At 40.4% G+C, this 21,809-nt stretch overlaps 1 protein-coding gene across 1 annotated transcript in view; it reads left to right on the forward strand.

Moving 5' to 3' along the window:
• Positions 1-21,809, forward strand: part of LOC132872216 (huntingtin-interacting protein 1-related protein-like) — a 266,642-nt gene that overhangs the window by 48,049 nt on the left and 196,784 nt on the right. Inside the window, exons 2-3 of the mRNA XM_060906869.1 lie at positions 19,824-19,887; positions 20,111-20,253. Of these exons, the coding sequence (XP_060762852.1) occupies positions 19,824-19,887; positions 20,111-20,253 (207 nt within the window). The remainder of the gene's footprint in view (positions 1-19,823; positions 19,888-20,110; positions 20,254-21,809) is intronic.

The following is a 21,809-nucleotide window of genomic DNA, read 5'->3' on the forward strand; positions in this document are numbered from 1 at the left end:
TCCTATTTCGCCATATCAAATACATTTTGGGTATCATATTATTCATAATAATGAACAATTCACTTAATTCATATTAAGTGAATAATCAATTCCGTCATCATAACTTGGCATTTTTAACCCAAGCAATCAAAAAGAGGAAATTTATTCAATATTTTCACTCCTCTGTGAAGGAGGGGCTTTAATTTAACTCGACTTTGACAATCCGCTCAAGGCTGTTGCTCTGAATCCTTGTTGATTGTGCACCTTTTCCAGCCAGCTTTTTCAGCAAAGATCTTCTGTGGCTTACCCTCCTTGGGGAGGATGTTGATCATCTTCTGGACAACTGTGAAGTTGGCATTCTTTCCAATGATTATGGTTGCATGTATTGAAGTAGACCGAGAGATGCATGGTATTTTTACTGTGTTACTCAAACCCAAAATGAAATATTTTGAGATACTGGATTTCTGATTTTCATGAACTATAAGCCATCATCAAAATTAAAACAAAAAAGGCTTGAAATATTTTATGTAATGATGATAGAATATATGATAGTTTACTTTTTTGAATTAAATTATGAAAAAAATGAACTTTTTCATGATATTCTAATTTTTTATATGCGTTAATATATGGAATTATGTGGTAAAGTGTGAAATAAACAATACACAATGTTTTCATATTCTTCAAAATAGCCACCGTTCACTTTGACAGCTTTGCACACAATTGGTATTATCAGAGTCAAACAAAACCCAAAAATAAATGCCATTTGCCAATCACAGCAAGTGCCCTGATGTGCTGTCTGCATGTTTAAATTAAAAATAAATCTTTATCCAACAATTTATCCATTTTAAACATTGATATTGCTAATAAAAATAGGTTTATCTGGATGCAGCCGTTTGCACTGAACGTGGATATCTGCCTGTGATAACTGCACACAAGGACGCTGATTGCCGTTACACAGAGCCATCAAACAAAGGCTTCTAATTCTTTTAAAAAAATAAATAAAAAAATCACTGGGTACCACTTCTCTCTCTCTCGGTCTGTGTCTCCTTTTTCTAGCCTCAGGAGGATGGAATGTGTGAAGACAGTGTGTGCACGCATGTCTTTTCACTGCTTCAGATGAGTTGAACATAGAACTTCACTGTGCTGTAATGTATGTAACACACAGGCTTCTAATTCAAAAAATCTAATCAAATTTTCTGTAGCCATGTAATATTTACTGGCAATAAAATAGACAAATCAGCAGACTTCACTTTTGTGAAGTTTAAATCTTACTTGGCTAGATAATGCATATATTAATAAACAATCCTGTTGCCATAGTAGCATGATTCTTGCCATCTAAAAAGATCACTTTTCTCAGTGAATAAAAACGAACAAAAACACATCATATAAAATGATCAGTGATTGGTCTTATTTTTACACCCAAGCACTTGACACACTGGCATCTTTAGGGTTGTTTACAACAATTAAGAAACAATGTATCCACTAGCCTTGGTAAGTGATGTAGGGTGTAGGTGATATCACGCTTTGTACTTGGAGCGCAATCTTTTGAACCTGGGAGAAAGTGGGATGGCAGTGCCCAGGGACATTTGTTTTTCTTTTAAAATAAAATCTGTACACAGTATACAGGTGCAAATATGAACATGTGAACACTCAAACATATTTTGTATGGATATTATTGGTCAGTATAAAAGGCATTTTTTTTTTCCTGTTGTGTTTGGGTGTGTGTGTGTTGACTTTCACCGGCTTTATGGGGTAGTCCTCTGGAATGGTCTTCAATTAACGGGTGTGCTTTGTCAAAAGTTAATTAGTGGAATTTCTGGTCTTTAATATATTTGAGATCATAAAACAGTAAATGGTAAATAATAAAATAAATAGCACTATTCTGCAACTGTAGTAATCCATATTATGTCAAGAACCGCTCTAAGTATGGAGAAATGATGGTCCATCATTACGTTCAGACTTGAAGTTAATAAAAATAAAGAAAAAACGCACTGAATTGGAACGTGTATCCAAACTTTTGACTCGTACTGTAATTTCCAGACTTTGACCAACATGGTTGGAGTAAAGGCATTTTGTTGAATTAAGCTGATAAAGAACGAAAAAAAAACCACTGTATGTAACCAGGTAGCCTTAAATACATCAAGGCTCTATCGGAGGATATGCACGTTACACGGAGGGTCTGGCATTTGGACTTGCAAATGCAAGGACGAGAAGAACAGGTAGATCAAGCCTATAATTTATTTTTTTTAACCAAGGGCAAGAATAAAAAAAATATATAGACAGGATGTATGGAGAGGAGTCTATCTGTCTGCCTTTCACACAATTTCTGCTGATCTCATATCAGTGTAGTTATAGGAACCATTTCAGTTATTTTTATCAATACTTAAATTTGTCAAAAATATTCTTACTGATTCTCCTAGACTACTGTCACCCAGCAGCCTGTGCTTTACTACCTTGAATCTATTGTTCATAGTTTCGTCTGTAAAGAATGGTGTAACGGTGACTTTGTATATAGATATACCATTGCATTACAAATCAAGTCTTGCTGACCTAGCTAAAACAGTTTTATTGTTGGTTACTTAATATTACTGATTAACTTTGCCAACTTGGTTGAATTAAAAATTAAAGTTCAGTTGCAGTTGTACTTGCATCGCAATTGTGTATGCACTTTGTTTGCATTTCAGTTAATGACTAATCCAGCACTGAAGTAGCCATTGTTTACAATGCATTATCCAGTGTTTTAATGGAATAAGGTCACTGATGGCCAGGCAGAACACCCACAAAGAGGTTTTTGATTTCCCAACCACAGCACTGATACCAGCCTTTCAAGACAGACAGATTTTCCACTCAAACAGCTTGAGGAAACTACTTTAAAGGATATACGCAGAACCTTTATTTTTAAATAAATTTGAGTGGATAGTATCTCCACCCTTGACTCTTGTATGCTGCATAAATGGGAATTTAAAAAATATATATTTTTGAGGGTTAAAATCGACTTCAGAGTTGGCATTCGAGCTGCCCCGCTGAGCCAGCCAGCCCTGAGTGCTTGACGTCACAGCAGGAACTGGTTTTAAGGCCAAGGCCTTTGACAGCTATAGACCAAAGTCATATAAATAAAAATTTATGGTGAAAGTAAGAAATACCATTACTGACTTGCTCAACTAAGACTGATTTGACTTCATTGATTGTGGTTTGACTCTTATTAAAACAGGATAGGTGTTTAACTTATGCGGCATGCATGCATTTTCACTGCTAAAACGTAAAAGGCTAATTAAATAATCGGATGAACTGAGACAATCACATTCTGAAGCAAATTAAATAATCTTATACCGGTAACTTACACACACAATACAAGTTACATGTATTAATATAAATGCAGGTAAAACAACGCACTTTTTTGTTTTTATATCCAAATGAGTCGGAACTTGCCCGTCTGTGTTCTTGCTTCTTGAAGGCTGATCTAGTGGCTGATTGTTTTGAAACAATCTGACTTTCAGATGTTCTTTTAGTTCTCCGTTCAATTGCTTCTTCCACGTGCGGGTGAGATGGCAGCAATATCCAGTGAAGAAATCAGACAGCTGCTCTACTCATTCTCCATTTTCTCCATACTGAGTACTCCACCATTACTGCTCAGCTCAGGCAATTACTAAAACCCGGGACGGAGTGGAACGTCACCGGTTTTAGCAACAACTCTTGGCTCACACTCCGGGAGAGCTGGTGCAACTGAACTTACTTTCCTTTTAAAAAATAAAATAAATGCTTTCCTTTTCTTGTAGTTTTATTAATTATTGGTACTGCACCCTCTTTCAATACAGGCTTATAGCCAACACTCCAACAGATAGGAGGTCTCATACGAGTCTTCAGTAAAATGTGCAGAGGAGAGACCACTTTGTAGCCACCCAATGTGCCTGTGAACTACTTGCAAAACGTGTCCAAATCTTTGCAGTTTGAACATTCTTGGGCCATGAGTGCAATGTAAATCCACCTTCTGTCATGTTGCTGGCACATCTACATGGCATGGCGATAAATTAGCTCAAAATGGAGGATTGGAGTTGCAGTCAGCTGTGTTTTAGTATAGCGGAAATGGTGATGAGACTGATAGACTTCCTGCTGTGACGTTACGGACGTCAAGGTCATTCACTCAGACCACTACCTATACTTTAATTGTAAAAATTACTATATTAGAGTTGTTAACACTTAAAACTATTCCTGCGCTATTCTTGAGGTCTCAAGGCATTTATAAACAAGTGAGGCCATGGTTCTGCATAATATGCTTTAAGAAGGAAAAATTAAAATGATCTCCTGACCATGTTGATTAAAAAAATTGGAAAAAAGAATTTTGTCAAACTGCATTATACTAAATTTCATGCAAATTGCACAAAGAGTCTAGAATAAGAACAGAAGAACTCTCTCACACACTTAAGCACAGTGAAATTTCTGTTTAACCCATCTGAAGCACTGAACACGCGTGCGTGCGTGCGTGCGTGCGCGCGTGCGCGCGCACGCACGCACGCACACATGAGCAATAAGCGCACACAACAGTGGGCAACCATGTTACAGTGCCTGGGGAGCAGTTGGGGGTTGGGTGCCTTGTTCAAGGGCACTTCGGCCTAAGGCCGCCCATGTTAACCTAACCGCATGTCTTTGAACTGTGGGGGAAACCAGAGCACCCGGAGGAAACCCATGCAGAGACTTGTATAACATGCAAGCTCCACACATAAAGGCCCCCGTCAGCCGCTAGGCTCGAACCCAGAACCTTCTTGCTGTGAGGCATCAGTGCGAACCACTACACCACTGTTTGGGGGGGGGACTACATTTTTGAAAATATGCTGGGTTATCATATAGGGGGGCATTGAAAGTTTTGTGGTTATATGATAGGGCGTTACACAAGTTCTAAAGAAAAAGCATTTTGAAGATGGGCCAAACTTTCTGGGGCTTGTAGCCCCCTTGAGACTGGTGTGCTTGTAATTCTGTACACATTTCACGATGAATGAGCCTATTCATTCATTCATCGTGACATATGTCTTAGTTCACGAAGATTGGCCATTCACAGTGGCAAATATTGACTGCTGAAATTTGATTGGCCATTGACAGTCATTTTTGTTGTGCAAGCCAGTTGATAGAACATTATTAAATGTGGCTAACTAGAACAACACCAAATGTTAATTTTTGCTTAAGTGGTTCGAGATATTGAAATGTCTGTTGCAGCACACATATGGATAGTTTCACGAAATTTGGTGTGCATCCAAAGATTGTGGACGTCAAATTAAATTACAGGTACCTTTCAAAAAATTAGAATATTGTGAAAAAGTTCAGTATTTTTCCATCAGTGATTTTAAAAAGGTGAGAATGTAATATATTCTAGGCTCCTTACAAATAAACTAAAATGTTTCAAGCATTTTTCTATCTTAATTTTGATCATTATGGCCGACAACACAAAAAATAAGGCATCTCAAAGTATTCAAATATTTCCTTTCAAGTTTGAGTAAATTACTACTTAATAGGGCTGGGCGATATGGCAAAAAAAAAAGTTATCACGATTTATTTTCCCATATTGAATGATATCGATTTTTATCACGATTATCACGACCTCCGGCATTGCCAGTTTGAAAGCATCTGGACTGAAACCGGAAGAAACCAGAGATTAGTTTAACATTTTTATTAACATATAAAGCAAATGACATGCTTTAACAAGAGTGATTTAGAAAATATCAGAACAAACCTCACATCAAGTGGTTTTAGCAGACAGCAAATGTACCAACTGGAAAAAGTACAAGGGAGTGAAATGTAAAATCTGCACAACTGTGAACTAATACAGTGCACAGAAGACCAAGCAAGCATCTCAAAACCAATGGACTGGTTTAAATTGCTCAGTATGTAACAAATGTAATAAACATGAAAAAAATTGTAATGCTACATAGGCTGTCCACATATTTTCTACTTGCAAATTATGACTAATCTGTAAATACCAATGACTGTGCATATGTTTAACATAGGTATTTAAACAAAAAAACAGCTCTGACAGTTCACATCAAATTGTTTTAGCAGACAGCAAATCTCCATGGTCAGTATTCAAAAATGTAAACCAACAGTTGTACCAATTGAAAAAAGTGCAAACATATTAACATAAATCAGTCAGTACCATGCGAGGCCTATATGCTGAATCAAGTGCACATCATTCAGGATCTATTGTTAGGTTTTTTGCCAGAAAGACAAGTCTGTCCACAGCATCTGGCTTTAAAGCTGCCCTGTGACAGGTAACAATATTGCCGCCTGTGCTAAAAGCTCTCTCTGAGGGCGAGCTGGTGGCAGGGATGCAAAGGTACCACTTTGCCAGAAGGCTCACTCTGGGATATGCTGTGCAGTGGGTCTTCCACCATTCCAGGGGATTGGTTTCACTGTCTGCATTTGGAGCTTGCAGGTAACTGTTCAATTCAGCCTCAACAGCCTGCTGGTCTGTTAGACCAGAAGTAGCAACTGGCCTTTTGAAAAAGCTGCCAAGTGTCTTTTTTTTCTGCATTATGACTGGTGCAGTTGAAGTTGACGCTTCTGATGGAGTAGTAGGGCTAGACTGTGAGGTCCTCCATTCATCCAACATCCGAGAGACAGCATTGGCCCCCACAGCTTCTATTTTGTCAGCCTGGATGTAGTGGGTCTTGAAGCGAGGGTCAACGAGGGTCGCCATGCTCAGGAGGTCATCAGTGGCAGCATCATTGAATTTCTCATTCAAATAGGTAATGACAGCAGTCTTGATGGCCTTGGTAAGCTCTACGTCGTCATCTTCTGGCCTTAAGACTTCCTCATTGAAGAGCTGGAGGACAGGTTTCACACAAGAGACGTATATTTCTCAGGGGATATAATTTGAGAGAGTGGACTTCTGATTTTCATGAGCTATAAGCCATAATCAAAATGAAAACCAAAAAAGGCTTGAAATATTTCACTTTGTGTAATGAATATATTACATTTTTTAAATTACAAAAAAATTGAACAGGAAAATTTGCAGGGCAGAAATTGGCAGCAATTGTTTATTTTAAAATAAATAAATGGATGGAAAGTGGTCCTTGGTCTGAAAAAGTTTGAGAAATACTGTACTGTCAAACTTGTGTAGTAATTTTCATGCTGATTGGATATTTCATAGTGAAAATTGGAAGCTGCTGAACTTTTGATTGGCTGCTGCCAGCCACATTGGGGTATGTATGTATTGTGTGTGTGTGTGTGTGTGTTTTTTTTTTTTTTTTTTTTTTTTTTTTTTTTTAATATATATCTTCGTTATGCCACAGATTCTCAATTGGATTGATTAGGCCATTCCAAGGCATTTAAATGTTTCCCTTTAAACCATTCCAGTGTAGCTTTAGCAGTATGTTTAGGGTCATTGTCCTGCTGGAATGTGAACCTTTGTCGCAGTCTCAAACCTCTGGCTGACTCAAACAGGTTTTCTTCCAGAATTGCCCTGTATTTAGTGCCATCCATCTTTCCTTCAGTCCTGACCAGCTTTCCTGTCCCTGCAGTGAAAAATATCCCCACAGCATGATGCAGCCACCACCATGCTTCATTGTCGGGATGTTGTTCAGGGCTTTGGGTTTGCGCCACAAATGGCATTTCCCATGATGGCCAAAAAGATCAATTATAGTTTCATTTGACCAGAGAATCTTCTTCCATGTGTTTGGTGAGTCTGCCTTCTGGCCACTCTTCCATAAAGCCCCACTCTGTGGAGTGTATGGATTAAAGTGGTCCTATGGACAGATCCTCCCATCTCCACTGTGGATCTTTGCAGCTCCTTCAGTGTTATCTTTGGTGTCTTTGTTGCATCTCTGATTAATGCCCTCCTTACCCAGTCTGTGAGTTTTGGTAGGCGGCCTTTTCTTTTTAGGTTTGTAGTGATGTATTCTTTCCATTTTGCTATAATGGATTTAATGCTGCTCTGTGGGATATTCAAAGTTTGGGATATTTTTTTATAACCCAACCCTGGTCTATACTTCTCCATAACTTTGTCTCTGGCCTGTTTGGAGTGCTCCTTGGTTTTCATGTTGCTTGCTTAGTATTGCAGAGTCAGGGTTCTTCCAGAACAGGTTGATTTTATACAGACATCATGTGACACTTTGCACACAAGTGGATCTTAATCAGCTAATTATGTAACTTATGAAATGAATTGGTTAGACCAGCTCTTATTTAGGGGTTTCATATGAAAGGGGGTGAATACCTATGCACACTCCAGATTTCTGCTTTTTCATCTTAATTATTGCTTGTCACAATAAAACAACAATTTGCACCTTTAAAGCAGTAGGCATGTTGTGTAAATCAAATGGTGCTAACCCTCCAAAAATCAATTTTAATTCCAGCTTGTAATATGACAAAACAGGACAAACACCAAGGGGTATGAATACTTTTGCAAGGCACTGTATATTCCCTGCTGGGGTGGCACAGTGGTGTAGTGACTGTTGTGCCACAGCAACAAGGTTCTGGGTTCAAGCCCAGTGGCTGATGGGGGCCTTTCTGTGTGGAGTTTGCATGTTCTCGCTGTCTGCGTGGGTTTCTTCCGGGTGTTCCGGTTTTTAGATTAGTTTATTGCTATAATATCCTGTGCGTGTGTGTGTGTGTATTTAATAAATCATATTGGAGGATGGCTGCCTCCTCGCTTTCGAGTAAGGCCATCGCTCGTAATTACAGAAAGATTCATTGATGATGGGAACAGATCTGGCTTTTAAGCCCTGCTTGTGATTTTAAACTGCCTTGCACATATTGCGCATTGTTGAGACTTGTTTAAATTGGCTGCTGGTGGTGGCATCTGGTTACCATGAATCTTAGCATGTCTTTTTCAAACCACCCACTGACCTGCATTCTTTACCACATGTTTCACATGTATGGATAAGTGATTGATCGAGTACCGCATTATAATCAACTGGAGCTCTTATTTCATGACTTCTCATGTGATTTATCAGGCCTGCCTTGCTTAGGCACAGCCATCTGCAAACCTGACACGTAAGTTCATCTTGGTTGCCTTTATTCAACGGGAGTTGAACAGGAAATCCTTTACAGACATCCCTCTTCAATTCCTTGTTCGCAATTCGAGCAGCTTCAAAAGCAGCTTTACCCTCATGTACTACTCTCCTCCAATTACTGCGATCAGCTGCTTCTGTCTCCCATGTGTCAGTGCAGATGTTTGCCACTTTCAAAGCTGTATTTAGGCAGTCTTTGTATCTCTTCTTTGGCTTGTGTTGGGGTCAACTCCCATTTGCTAGTTCGCCATAGAATAGTTGCTTTGGCAACCTGTCATCGTCCATGCGGGTGACATGACCACTCCATCGAAGCCTGTGTTTTAATACCAGAGCTTCGATACTCTCACAGCCTGACCTTTGCAGCATCTCGAGATCGCTGACATGCTCTTTCCAATGGATTCCAAGAATCCTTCTGAGGCACATCTGATGGAAGTGCTCTCGGTCTTTGAGGTCATGGCGATATATCACCCAGGTTTCACATGCATATAAGAGAGATGTCTGCACACATGCTTGGTAAACCTTCACTTTTGTTTTGCGATGGACACTGTGTTGACTCCAGAGATGCTGTTCCAGTCTACCAAAAGCATCACTGGCTTTTTGCACTCTGTGAGGAATCTTACCAAGGTTGCAGTGCTGATTAACAGTGCTACCAAGATGCACAAACGGATAAGGTGCTAGAATGCAGCCTTGTCTTAGACCAGATGACTCTTGGAGTGGCTGTGTTGTATCTCCATCCACTAGTACTTGGGCCTCCAGTCCATCGTGAAAGCTCTGGATAATGCTCACTAATCTCGCGATTCACAGTATTGAATGCCTTGACCAGGTTGACGAAGGTTCTTGGTTCTATTCATGGCTCTTCTCTAGCAGTTGGCTAAGGGCAAACATCATGTCAGTTGTGGAGCGGCCTGGTTGAAAACTGCATTGCGCCTCAGGTATAAATGGGACAGTGGAGGGCCATATTCTATTTAAGATGACACGAGCATACAGCTTCCCAACCATGGCTAGGAGTGTTATGCCACGATAGTTTCCACAAGTATAGTGGCAGTTCTTAAAAAGTGTGATGGTACCGCTTTTGAAGTCCTTTGGCACCTTTACCTTTTCCATCAGGACCCGGCACTTTTCCTGATTTTGAGCTGGTTTAGGGCTTTTTCAACCTCATCACATGAAGGCTCTAGTTCGAGCTTGTGGCCAAATTCTTTTTGTGGAATGCCATCTAAGACAGACATGTTGGTTCAGTGGGGTGCAGAAGTGCTCTCTCCATCTGCTTAAAATGTCTTCTCTTTCAGTTAGGCATATTCCCTCAGCTGAGTTAATGGGACTGATGCCACCAGATTTGCGTTGAGAGACAATGCGGAGAGCTTCAAAGAACCCACGAGAGTCATGGTGCTGAGTAGAGGATTCAGTCTCTGCAGCTCTGTCTAACCACCACTGGTTCTGGACTCGGCGAAGTTCGCGTTGGCAAAGGCTTTGTGCAGCGCAGAAACGCTGGCGATTCTCCGGTGTTTGGTTCTGGAGAAGAGCTTGGAAGCACTGTTTACGCTTGAATAGATCTTGGATGAGGGTGATGTTCTCATCAAACCAGTCTCTGTATTTTCTCCTTTGTAAACCAAGGATCTCCTTTGAGGTGTTGTAAAGGATTGACCCAAGTCCTTGCTAGTGTTCCTCCAAGTCATCTGAGGTGATGTTGGGTAGTTTGGAAGCAATAGCTTCCCGAAGCTGTTGTGCAATTTCGGGTACTTTTAGTCATGCTGTGTTAAGGCGAGGATGGATTTTCCTGCGTCTGCGTTGAGTGGAAATGTGGAAGCGCAGGTTCAGCTGAGCACATACTAGCTTGTGATCTGACCAACAATCGGCACTGCACCAGACCCTAGAGCCGAGGTGGGCAAACTACAGCCCGCAGGCCACATCCGGCCCGTTGGCGTTTTTAATCTGGCCCGCAGAAGACAATCATATAAATGCGATTGAGCAGATCTATAAACTATAAGCTTCAGTGTTATCACGTAGACGGGTGTTCTAAAGATCCGTCTTTCCAGTTAGTCGTATTCACGCGAGATTACATTTGCAGAGTGGTGCAGCGCGTGCCATGGAAGTCATTCTGGCGCCCGTGCCACTGATGATCTCAAGAACACAGGATAAAACTTTACAATGAGTGGTCCTAAAAAAAGAAAAGTGGACAGTGAGTGCAGGGTGTTCAATAAAGAATGGACAACTAAATTTTTTTTTTTTTTTTGCTGAAGTCCGATCAAAGGCTGTATGCCTTATTTGCAAAGAAATCGTTGCAGTTTTAAAGGAATAGAACATCAAACGGCACTTTTCCTCCAAGCATGCTAATTATGCTAACAACCAGTCAGCGCAAGAACGGACGAATACAGCTCAGCGGTTGCTGAGTGAATGTGAGTATTAACACTTTCTCTTTTTAAAACTATGTTGGAACTGTAATAAGATGGTAGTCACATGTTTACAGACAATAATATAAAAAGTATAACTCTTAGTAATTTTGGTTGTCGTGGGTGGCTGCTGTAGTGCTGGTGTTTGTTTTTAAGTACCATGTGCTTTTGGGTGTCTGCTCCGCCCCTCATTTATGTCCCTGTCTGCTATTATAGGTGTATTATGAGCAGCTGACCTTGCTTCTGCTTATATCTGTTCCTGGACTTTTGCCTGTGGAGGTTATTCTAATCTATGAGTGGCCTTTTGGAATATGAAAACCTGTTTGGAACCTGTGTGTTGATTTTTTTTGAGCACTGGAAATATTTCAGTGAGTGACTTTGAACCTGAAAACCAGTTTGGAGTTTTTTGCTTTCTTGAGCTGTTTTGTTTGATTTTGTGGGCTGGATGGATCAACTGCAAACATGTTGGCATGGTGTGGTACCCAAACTGTTGAACTGCAAACATTTTGGAACGGTGTGGTTCCTCTCCTACTAATGGTGGTTGGTTGTACTGACAGGCTGGAAGTGGATGGTTAAAAAAAAACACCCAGGTGTAAATCTACGAGTTCAGTGAAATGTACAAAAATGATATGTACTGATATGTAATTTAGTTCAATTTAATGATATGCAATTTAGTTGTATGTATAAAATGATACAAATATACAAACAAATATACAAATACACTGGCATCCTACTCATCCTGGCAGCTCAAAGATGTAATTTTAAGAATTAAATGTGCTACTTTTCTTACTGTCACGTGTGTGTGTGTGTGTGTGTGTGTGTGTGTGTGTGTGTGTGTGTGTGTGTGTGTGGATTACTTTTCTGGATGGATCCAGTGCCAATCTATTGAACTGCAAATATTTTTCTGCTCTGCCTTTGTTGACTGAGAACTAAAATAAATGTCAATCTGATCTGCATTTGGGTCTGTCAGTGAAGGCCTTACAATAACACTAAAGCTTTTCTGGTTTATGTTCGATATGTATGAATTTGGTGCTGGCCTGGCCCGCCTGGCAAATTTCAAAAGTCAATGTGGCCCCGAGCCAAAAAGTTTGCCCACCCCTGCCCTAGAGTCTGCTAGGTCGCTTTTGTAGTGCTGTCTGATGGATAGTCAATCATGTGCCATTTTTGTGAGCGTGGATGTTTCCAGGTCCCTTTGTGTATGTCGGGATGAGTAAATACTGTGTTTGTGATAAGCAGGCCAAACCTGGTGCAGAGTTCAAGCAGTGTCACACCCTGGGCATTTTCTTCTCCTAGGCTGTTAGGTCCTATGACATCTGGCCAGGCCAGTGTTGGTACCAACTCTGGAGTTGAAGTCACCAAGGAGAATTAGCCTGTCATTGGATAGAAATTCTGAGAGCACTGATGCGAGTTGGCTGTAGAAGAGCTCCTTTTCTTCTGGTGGTCTCTTAAAAGTTGGAGCATAGAAGCTGGTGACAGTAGCGTGACATTTGCTGCTCAGCCTGATGCGCATGGTTATAATGTGAGAGTTGATGCCCTTCCATTTCAGCACTAGAAGTCTTAGACTTCATTGCAATTGCAACACCCTCAAGTCTGTGTTGATTGCTGGGTCTCCCTGAATAGAGGTAGGTGTAGTCGCCATCAGAGAATTCACCTTTGCCAGGTATTCTGCATTCACTGAGGCAAGCAATGTCAATGTTGAGCCTCTTGAGTTCAGATGCAATGAGAGCAGATTTGCGTTCTGGAGCTTGTCGTTTGGTGGTTGGTGTGTCTGACATGGTTCAGACGTTCCATGATTCGATCTTGATCTGTGAAATGTATTTGCAGCGGCTTCTGAGATCAAGTTCACGGGGTCCCAAAGGCTTTGCCCTTGAGCCGTCATACTTGCGATGTCGCTTCCTGTCAGATCGATGCTGATTGTAAGATGATGTTGAGGAGTCTGTAGCGGGTAAAGAGTTTTGCTATGGCAAGGCTGCTGACCTCTCCATGGCTAGCAGGTGGGCTGCCCAATTCTGTACCTGTGTCCTTCATCCAATAATCACACAAAGTGGAATCACGGGGAGACACATCACCATGTGTAATCTGGAGAAGCGGTCAAAAGGGGGTAGTGTCAGTGGGCTGACCTTGACTTGAACTGACTCAGGCAGGCTGGCCACTTCTGACTTGTGGTACTGGACTATGGGAAGACAGTAGTCTCTGTGCCCTTGGCCATTCCGGCTGTTGTCCAGGTGTTGTAAACTGCCTCTACGCCCGCTAGGTAATTTGTCCAATACCTAGTTTTCCATATTCTTAGTGTTGTTGTAGGTAGCACGCAATGGCTCATCCCAGTCAATCAGCAATATGGTACCTCCATGCTTCTCTCATGTGCGTGTTAGCATGCCACGGACATCAGCACAGTTGTTGGGGCATGGAGCCCGGTGATAACATGATTATAAATAACTTGCTTCTAATTTGTGTCCTATATAGTCACAAAGTCCAACTGGGTAACCAGGAAATTCATTATAGTGTCAACATGAAGTCTATTTTGTTGAAGTTATCAATGCTTCATTGATGGAGACTTGAGTGCAAGACTGTTCATGACAACTGCAGTTATAGCAATTGTTGTCCTCAGCCATCATAGAAAAACTGTTTAGAGCCCTCTTCTAAGTGCATTTTTCAACTGTCCATATGGGGGCATCCTCTACAAGAGTGATGATACACCCTATATTTGGCTGGAGTCTCATCAGGATGGATCAGGCAGGTCCGAAGAGCAGAAGAGGTCCCCATCACTAGGGATGATTTTGTGTGTGTGAGAGAGAGAGAGCGAGAGAGAAATGAATAAATAAATTTTATATATAAAACACACACAACTACTAAAGGAAGGCTCTCTGTTTGCTCACCTATGCAAATTGACATGGCTGGACAGACACGCTCCATACTTTGCACATGGATTGGTGAGACCCCAGAGGGGCCCAAGACGATGTTTTTGATTTTCCAAAACATGGGATTCGTCTTAATCCAACACACCATTCATTTCCCATAGGCCAGTGATTCTTAACCACTGGACCATGGCCTATTAGTGGGTCATGAAGCACCATCTAGTGGGCTGTTAATTTTTACTCATAGTAGGGTACATTTGCTGGGTTGCATCTGGTGTCTGCCTCATTAAGCGACGGTCACACTACAGCTTGCAATGCTTTGCGATGGGCTATTGATGAAAATGAGGCATTTTGTTGGCGATGTACACATGAGCTAAAAGTTGTGATCACACCGTAGGTGAACACTTGACTGTCACTCCTTTGTGCGCTTGAGCCTGGTGCAGCTCGAGTGGCTGTGCACACTCATGGAGCGCATTATGCATGTGCTTGGGACCCAGTCATTATGGGAAACACCTGATCCTGAGTTGAGCGCAATCAGCAGGCACAAGTACGGAAGCTGTTTTTACAGAGGCTTTGCGAAGTATTATCAAGGTCACATTTGTTTCTACCCATATTTATAACACTGTTTAAATATTCTGCTTTCTGTTTGCATTTGTAAATATCAAGCCTACTAATAAACACTCTTCCTACACTTAAAGCTGTCTACTGTAGTGTTCTGCTCCCCAGATCTTTAACCCAGTCACATATAAAAAAAGTTGTATGCCTCCATGCTCTTCCAGGTTTGAATCTGTTTGTCTGTGTAGAATGATGTCTGCAGCACCAGGTACGGAACTCAACGGATGGATAATTTTCCAACTCATAGGAAAAATCCTTCTTTGTTGGCGTGTAAGGATCCATTGAGTGGTTTCTAGATTCACTTCTTTTTTTAGTGTACTTGGTTTTAATTACTTGCTTGTTTGTTGTAGACAAACATGGCAATAAGTTCTTGTGTTAATTAACCAGACTCCACTTTTGGATCATTAATCCCTTTTGACTGAGAATGCCCTGCATATATGGTTTTATATTGGCTTCTGGCACATCCATACAGTTTAATACAATACCTACAATTAAGTTTGTTTTTATTGTATTTAATTCCTGGGCTCCCATCTGTAACAGGGAGTGATGTTGCTTTCTATTAATACACTTTTACAGTAGATTATTAGATTCTATAATCATACCTATATCACTGGTGTCTCAGGATTGACATGTAATTTGACTGAGTGGGACAGAAAGGGGTGGGGGGAGAGAACACAGGTTGATTGGTGTGCCTGGTGTTGCCTAATGGTTAAGAACACCATAAATTTTGCTCTGAGTACGAGCGAGGCCTCTGGCAAGGCTATGACCGTCATTCCACCATCAACAAACCCGAGTGAACGTGTCAAAATGGGGGTGCAGTATCCATACATCCTGGTTTAACAAAACGCTTTATGCCTGAGGACCCTCCAGATCTATTCCTTTACCTATTTACCTAATAAAAAGCTATTAACAAAAGACTTGACTAAAAAGATGTGATTTCAGCCTAGACAAACACTGAGACTGTCTGGGTCCTGAACACTACTTGGAAGGCTGTTCCATAACTGTGGAGCTTTGAAAGAAAAGGCTCTGCCCCCTGATGTACCCTTCATTATATGTATCAACAGATAGGCTGCATGTTTTGATCCAAGAGGGTGTGGCAGGTCATAATGGACCAGAAATTCACTCAGGTACTGTGGTGCAAGACCATTCAGTTCTTTATAGGTCAATAGTAGTATTAAGTATTAGTACTCCTCTAAACCTCAAGTCCAGTCTCAAATCCCCAGTGTTCAAGTCAGAGTTGAGTCCAAGCCATTAAAGAATTTTGAGTTGAGTCCACTATTGAGCCGAGTTGAATCTGAGAACAGACTCCAACTGCATCATTTGATGGTGGCTGTTGCTGCCTTTATGTGAAACCATCTCTGTGTTACTGTGTTGGACGAAGGTTACTGCTTGATTGCCCCATTTTAGTTAATAGGCTACAAATAAAAAGCTTGTTCATCACTCAGCAAGTCCTGCTATCAACAGAGCAGTGAACATGGTGTGTCACTTTTTACTTCTCTGGGTGTAGTCTTGCCAAATGAAGTTCGAGTTTGTCCCTGTCCTCTCCTCGATAGTTCTTCTACATACGGAACACATAATGTCGCTTTTTTTTTTCCTCACTGCATGAGAAGTCTGTATAAGCAAAGCGGACAATCCTAGGGGTATTCTCTCCAGGCATTTTAGCACCATTAATGTTTGTTCCTGAACATGACGTATGAACAGGTGAATGTGCATTATCTTGCACGAAATTAGTATAAAAGTTGTAATTCTGGGTATCTTTTATGCCAATTATGGCATGTTACAAAAAAATAGTTCTCTCAACTCCAATTTACGAGTCTGAATGCAGTTAACGTGTGAGTTCGTGTCCAAGTCATCAGTGTTCAAGTCAAGTCACGAGTCCTTAAAATTAGGGCAAGAGTTGGGCACGAGTTGGACTTGAGTCAGAGTCCTGGACTCGATTACTACAAGCCAGTGTTGTAGTCAAGTTACTAAACCTCGCGTCTGAGTTCAGTCTCGAGTCCCCAGTGTCAAGTCCCCAAGTCAATCATGTCCAAGTCATTAAAAAAAATTTCGAGTTGAGTCCGAGAATAAGACTCCAACTGCACAGTTTCACAGTGGCTGTTTTGGTACCATTAACATTAGTTTGTTCCTGAACATGACACATGCACAGGTGAATGTCGATTCTCTTTGTAAGGGAGTGAAAAATATTCTGTTCGAGATGGTTGAGATGTAAGTGCAGAAGGTGTGTGTATTCATACAAGTGAAGGCAGATGTAAACAATCCAGGGGTGGGTTTCCCGAAAGCCTCTTGAGGCCAAGAGTGTCTTTAATTACCTCCTAAGAGCCATCGTCAAGCAAATGTGGTTTTCCCACACATTATTATAGCCCAAGTAGTCCTTTAGTTTGCTCTGAATTTACGAGAGACCTGGACTACTCTTTCACAACAAAGAGCAACTCGCTCATAGCTGAATACACAGAATGCGAATGCACCTCTGAGGGACTCTGTCAATGGGGGAGACTGGTGTTGAATCTGCTGCTGGTGTTCAATTATTTTTCTTGTACATTGCAAGTACATAGAGTTAATTATTAAATATATGAAAAACATTATGAATATATTTCAGTATGGTCTGGAATCATGTATGGATATCAGAATGTCACATTGGTATCACCACATTTTAATCAAATTTAACTCCATAAGGCGAGTGCTTTCTCATGACACTAAATGAGAATTTCTGCACCTCTAACATAGTGAGTGCACACGTGCGCAAAAGAGGGGTTTTGATCTGTGTGTACCTAAGGAGGTTTTATATATATATATATATATATATATATATATATATATATATCTGTTAGGACTGGGACTGTTTTGGCCTCTAGAGGCCGCTGTTATTTCCTTTTCTTGTCATGTTTTGGCCTCTAGAGGCCGCCACTGTTCCTGTGTTTATGTTGATTGCCTGTTTGTCTTCATCATCGTCACCTGTGTTCAATTTATTTTGTGTATAAATACTCCTCTGTTTGTTCCCTAGTCATGGAGTCCTTATGCTATGTTGTTAGTGCTAGTTCCCTCTGTACCATGTACCTTGCCTGTGCCCTTGTGTTTTTTTTTTATTATATTTTTTGCTTTCTTTGGACTTTGTACTTTTGGATCTTCTGAGCATTTTGCATTTTTGCCTTTCCTTTTTTTTGGACTTTGAATTGTTGGATTTTTTATTTTTTCCCTTTGTCTTCTCAGCATTGGATTATACTTTTTGTTTTTTTGCCCTGGATTGTATATAGTGTAAATAAACTGTCTTTTTGATACTCTACTTTCGCCTCACACCTCTGCACTTGACTCATTCCCCTGGTGGCCTAGTGGGGGTTTGCTGGATCACTACACCAGCGACCCGGGTTCGATTCTCAACAAAACCCTAACAATATCTAGATCTCACACACGCGTGCAATATTACACACGTGCAATATTTACTTTCATCATTAGGTTAGTTTCTTATGCAGCTTGGCATTCTAACAGTAGAAATAAGGTAGCCATTGAAGCACTGATTTTTGCTTATTCCCCTTATGTACCTTATGATGTAAGTATCTCTATTGTTCTATTAGGCACTGGTTCACCCCCGGCATTTATTTCTAGGAAGAGTACATCAAAACTGTAACGTGTTTTTGCAATGGACTCATTACTGCCCATGTCCAAATGGTGGCACAATACCAGAGGGTATGTTAGGCATGTGGATATCTTCAGAACCATGATATCCTATAACCTGTGAAATTTGAGCCGTATCAGGCAATGCATGGTGAATTTATGACTCATTTCCTGTTTGCGTGGCATAATGTATAAATTTATTGGTTCACCATTTCAACATCTTGCGACATATTGGAAATCCCTTTGCAATTTAACATCTGCAACATCTTGTGATGACGTAAACCAAATATAGCACTGATCCAACAAACCACCGAGGAGGAGTTTGTTAAAACCTAACGTGTCAAAACGCACAAAACCAAAAATCTCACTTCCTGCTGAGTATGGCTGATCCAATTTAAGGGAAATTTTGTTTGTCTCAGGGTACTCCACACACCTACCAAATTTGACACAGGTAGGTGAAACTATATACCAGGCAGGAGTCTCCATGACATATGGGGGTGCTAAGGAGTCCTCCAGACACACCTGAGGTCAAGCCCCTATGGCTGAGTAGTGGTGCGCATGACTGAAGTGTATACTAAATTTCATGAGATTTCGAATATGTACAGGGTGTCAAATTTTGTATTTTTGAACTAGATGGCGCTATGGAGTTAATGAAGCCCACCTAGACAAATTTACCATATCACCTCAAATTGTATCATAGGACAAATGTATGTGCAAAATTTCATAAGTTTTTACCTCTCGTAAGCCCCTCAAAACAGCGTGGGACAATTTCAAAATCCCACATTCCATTCAGCATAGCTGACTTCCTGTTGGGTGGAGTCAAATACAACCAAGTGAAATTTGTCCTGTATCACAAGAATATCGATCACACAATTCCGTGCTGATCTGAGCAACTTCATCTCAACCATAGCCTGTTCTCAGGAGCGCTATAGAGCTCCGGGACCATGCCCAGTCCCTTGCTCACTGTAACTTTGTGATTTTATGCACAGTTGATCAGTGTGCCAAAATTCGTTAGTTTTCAAGCTTCGCAAGTGTCTCAAAAACAAGTTTTCATGCAGGGGGAGGAAAAAAAAAAACAGGCTGAAAACAAGGTTTTGGACCTACCGGTACGGTGCAGGCCATAGGCTGGCACCTCGGTGCTCGGGCCCTAATTATACAAATTTTGTAATTTGGCATTGTTTGTCATGTGCCTTTGCAAGAACACACCAATAAATTGCTAGCAGGAAAAGCAGGATGCCATTGTTGTGGCATAATTTTCTTTGCTTCCCTGTGTGTGTGTGTGTGTGTGTGTGTGTGTGTGTGTGTGTTTTTACTAGAAGATTAGGTTACTACTATTGTACTTTCAGCCATTAAATTATTTACTCTTCTGTTTCCATCAGCTCAGCAGCATCAGTAAAGCCATTAACTCCACTGAGACACCAGTAAAGGAAAAACATGCCCGCAGTATCCTTTGAACTGTCTTCAGTCTACCCTTGTGGATTCTCATTGTCGTTTTTATCCATTTACTTGATTGCACACTAGAAATGTGGTTGTTTTTTTTTGGGGGGGGGGGGGGGCATCTGACTTTAACTATATACTTTAGCTGGTAAATTTAAAATGAAAGGGACAATTGATTGATTATTTGTCTCTATTGTGTTGCATTCTGTAGCCCTTGACTTGAACACAGGAATTATCCTAGGAACTCACCGGGAAAAGGGGGCATACACTTTTTGGTCATATGCTGTTGGGCTGCCTTTGTCCGGTAATGCCATTCTTAGCTGGAAGTTTTGCCATGTTTTACATAAAGTTCTACGTGATGGCCACCCAAATGTAAGTATTTTCTTCTCATTTAAAGTAAAACTAATTCTTGTGTGCAAATGTATATGCACTCAGGAGTACAAGTAGGATATTTCAGTATTTTCACAAGATTACATCATAAGATTTTAACGAAAACAAAATTTGTGGGCGGCACTGTGGTGTAGTGGTTAGCGCTGTCGCCTCACAGCAAGAAGGTCCTGGGTTTGAGCCCCGGGGCCGGCGAGGGCCTTTCTGTGTGGAGTTTGCATGTTCTCCCTGTGTCCGCGTGGGTTTCCTCCGGGTGCTCCGGTTTCCCCCACAGTCCAAAGACATGCAGGTTAGGTTAACTGGTGACTCTAAATTGACCGTAGGTGTGAGTGTGAATGGTTGTCTGTGTCTATGTGTCAGCCCTGTGATGACCTGGCGACTTGTCCAGGGTGTACCCCGCCTTTCGCCCGTAGTCAGCTGGGATAGGCTCCAGCTCGCCTGCGACCCTGTAGAAGGATAAAGCGGCTAGAGATAATGAGATGAGATGAGACAAAATTTGTGTTCTTTGACACAAGAAAATTTGTATTCATGAAAATCTTGTGAAAGTTTTTGGAAAAAAAGTTCATATCCTACTTGTGCTCCTGGGTGTGTACATTTACACCTAAGAATTTGTATGTGCAAATTTATCTACTTCAAATCACAATTTGTGAAAATTGCTGCATTTTAAATATGGATTGTTGTGTAAAATGCTTATTTCAATTACACTCCCATATTTTTAACCCATCATTTCATATTCATTATTGTTAGGTTTATCTAAGTATTATTCTTATTATTCTTATAAGTATTATTATTAAAATGGTGACAAAATTAAGGATTAACTTAAGGTTCAGTTAAAAATGACCTTCTGTCTCGGCTGGGCATTGTTTGGGAACATTTTGTTTATGAAATGTGTATTTTGAACAGAGAAGTGTCTGAAGGTCTGTTTTCGTGTCAGATCGACTCATACACACACTCTGAAATGGTAGAATTAAAGTTCATGATCATGTTAATTCATTCAGTTGAACCTTAGGTCATAGCTTCATAAAAGCTATGAAATATACTGAAATATATTGAAATATACTATGGTAGTGATTTGGATCCCGTAATTAATGAATGCATTCCGTGATTAATGTTAGTTTTATAGTTCTAGATTAGTTTCATAATGACATTATAATTAAGATCTTATGATTCTAAGGATTTTTAGCTTAAAAGCATTAACCTAATTTAGTTATGAGTTTAATCCTGTTAGTTGTTTAATTGTTCTCTCTCTTTCAGACATATTCTCATTGTTCTTGTGGTTAAGTTGTTATTTTTTATGTTTATTTTCTTATAACATTCCTTGTTTTAGCATTATTAAAGACATATTGTTATTTGTTATTTTGCTTATGTTGATGAAATCAGGATGTAATTTACTGACTTAACACACATTCATGTGTTAAGAAATTATGTTAAATTATTAGATCCTTTCTGTGCAAACTAATGTCTTTGACCTTCTCTGAATAGACTCCGTAGACTATACATTATCTGTGTTTAGACATTCCATGCTCTAACCATAATATTTA

This window comes from Neoarius graeffei, chromosome 24 (assembly GCF_027579695.1).
Source record: "Neoarius graeffei isolate fNeoGra1 chromosome 24, fNeoGra1.pri, whole genome shotgun sequence".
Lineage (NCBI taxonomy): Eukaryota > Metazoa > Chordata > Actinopteri > Siluriformes > Ariidae > Neoarius > Neoarius graeffei.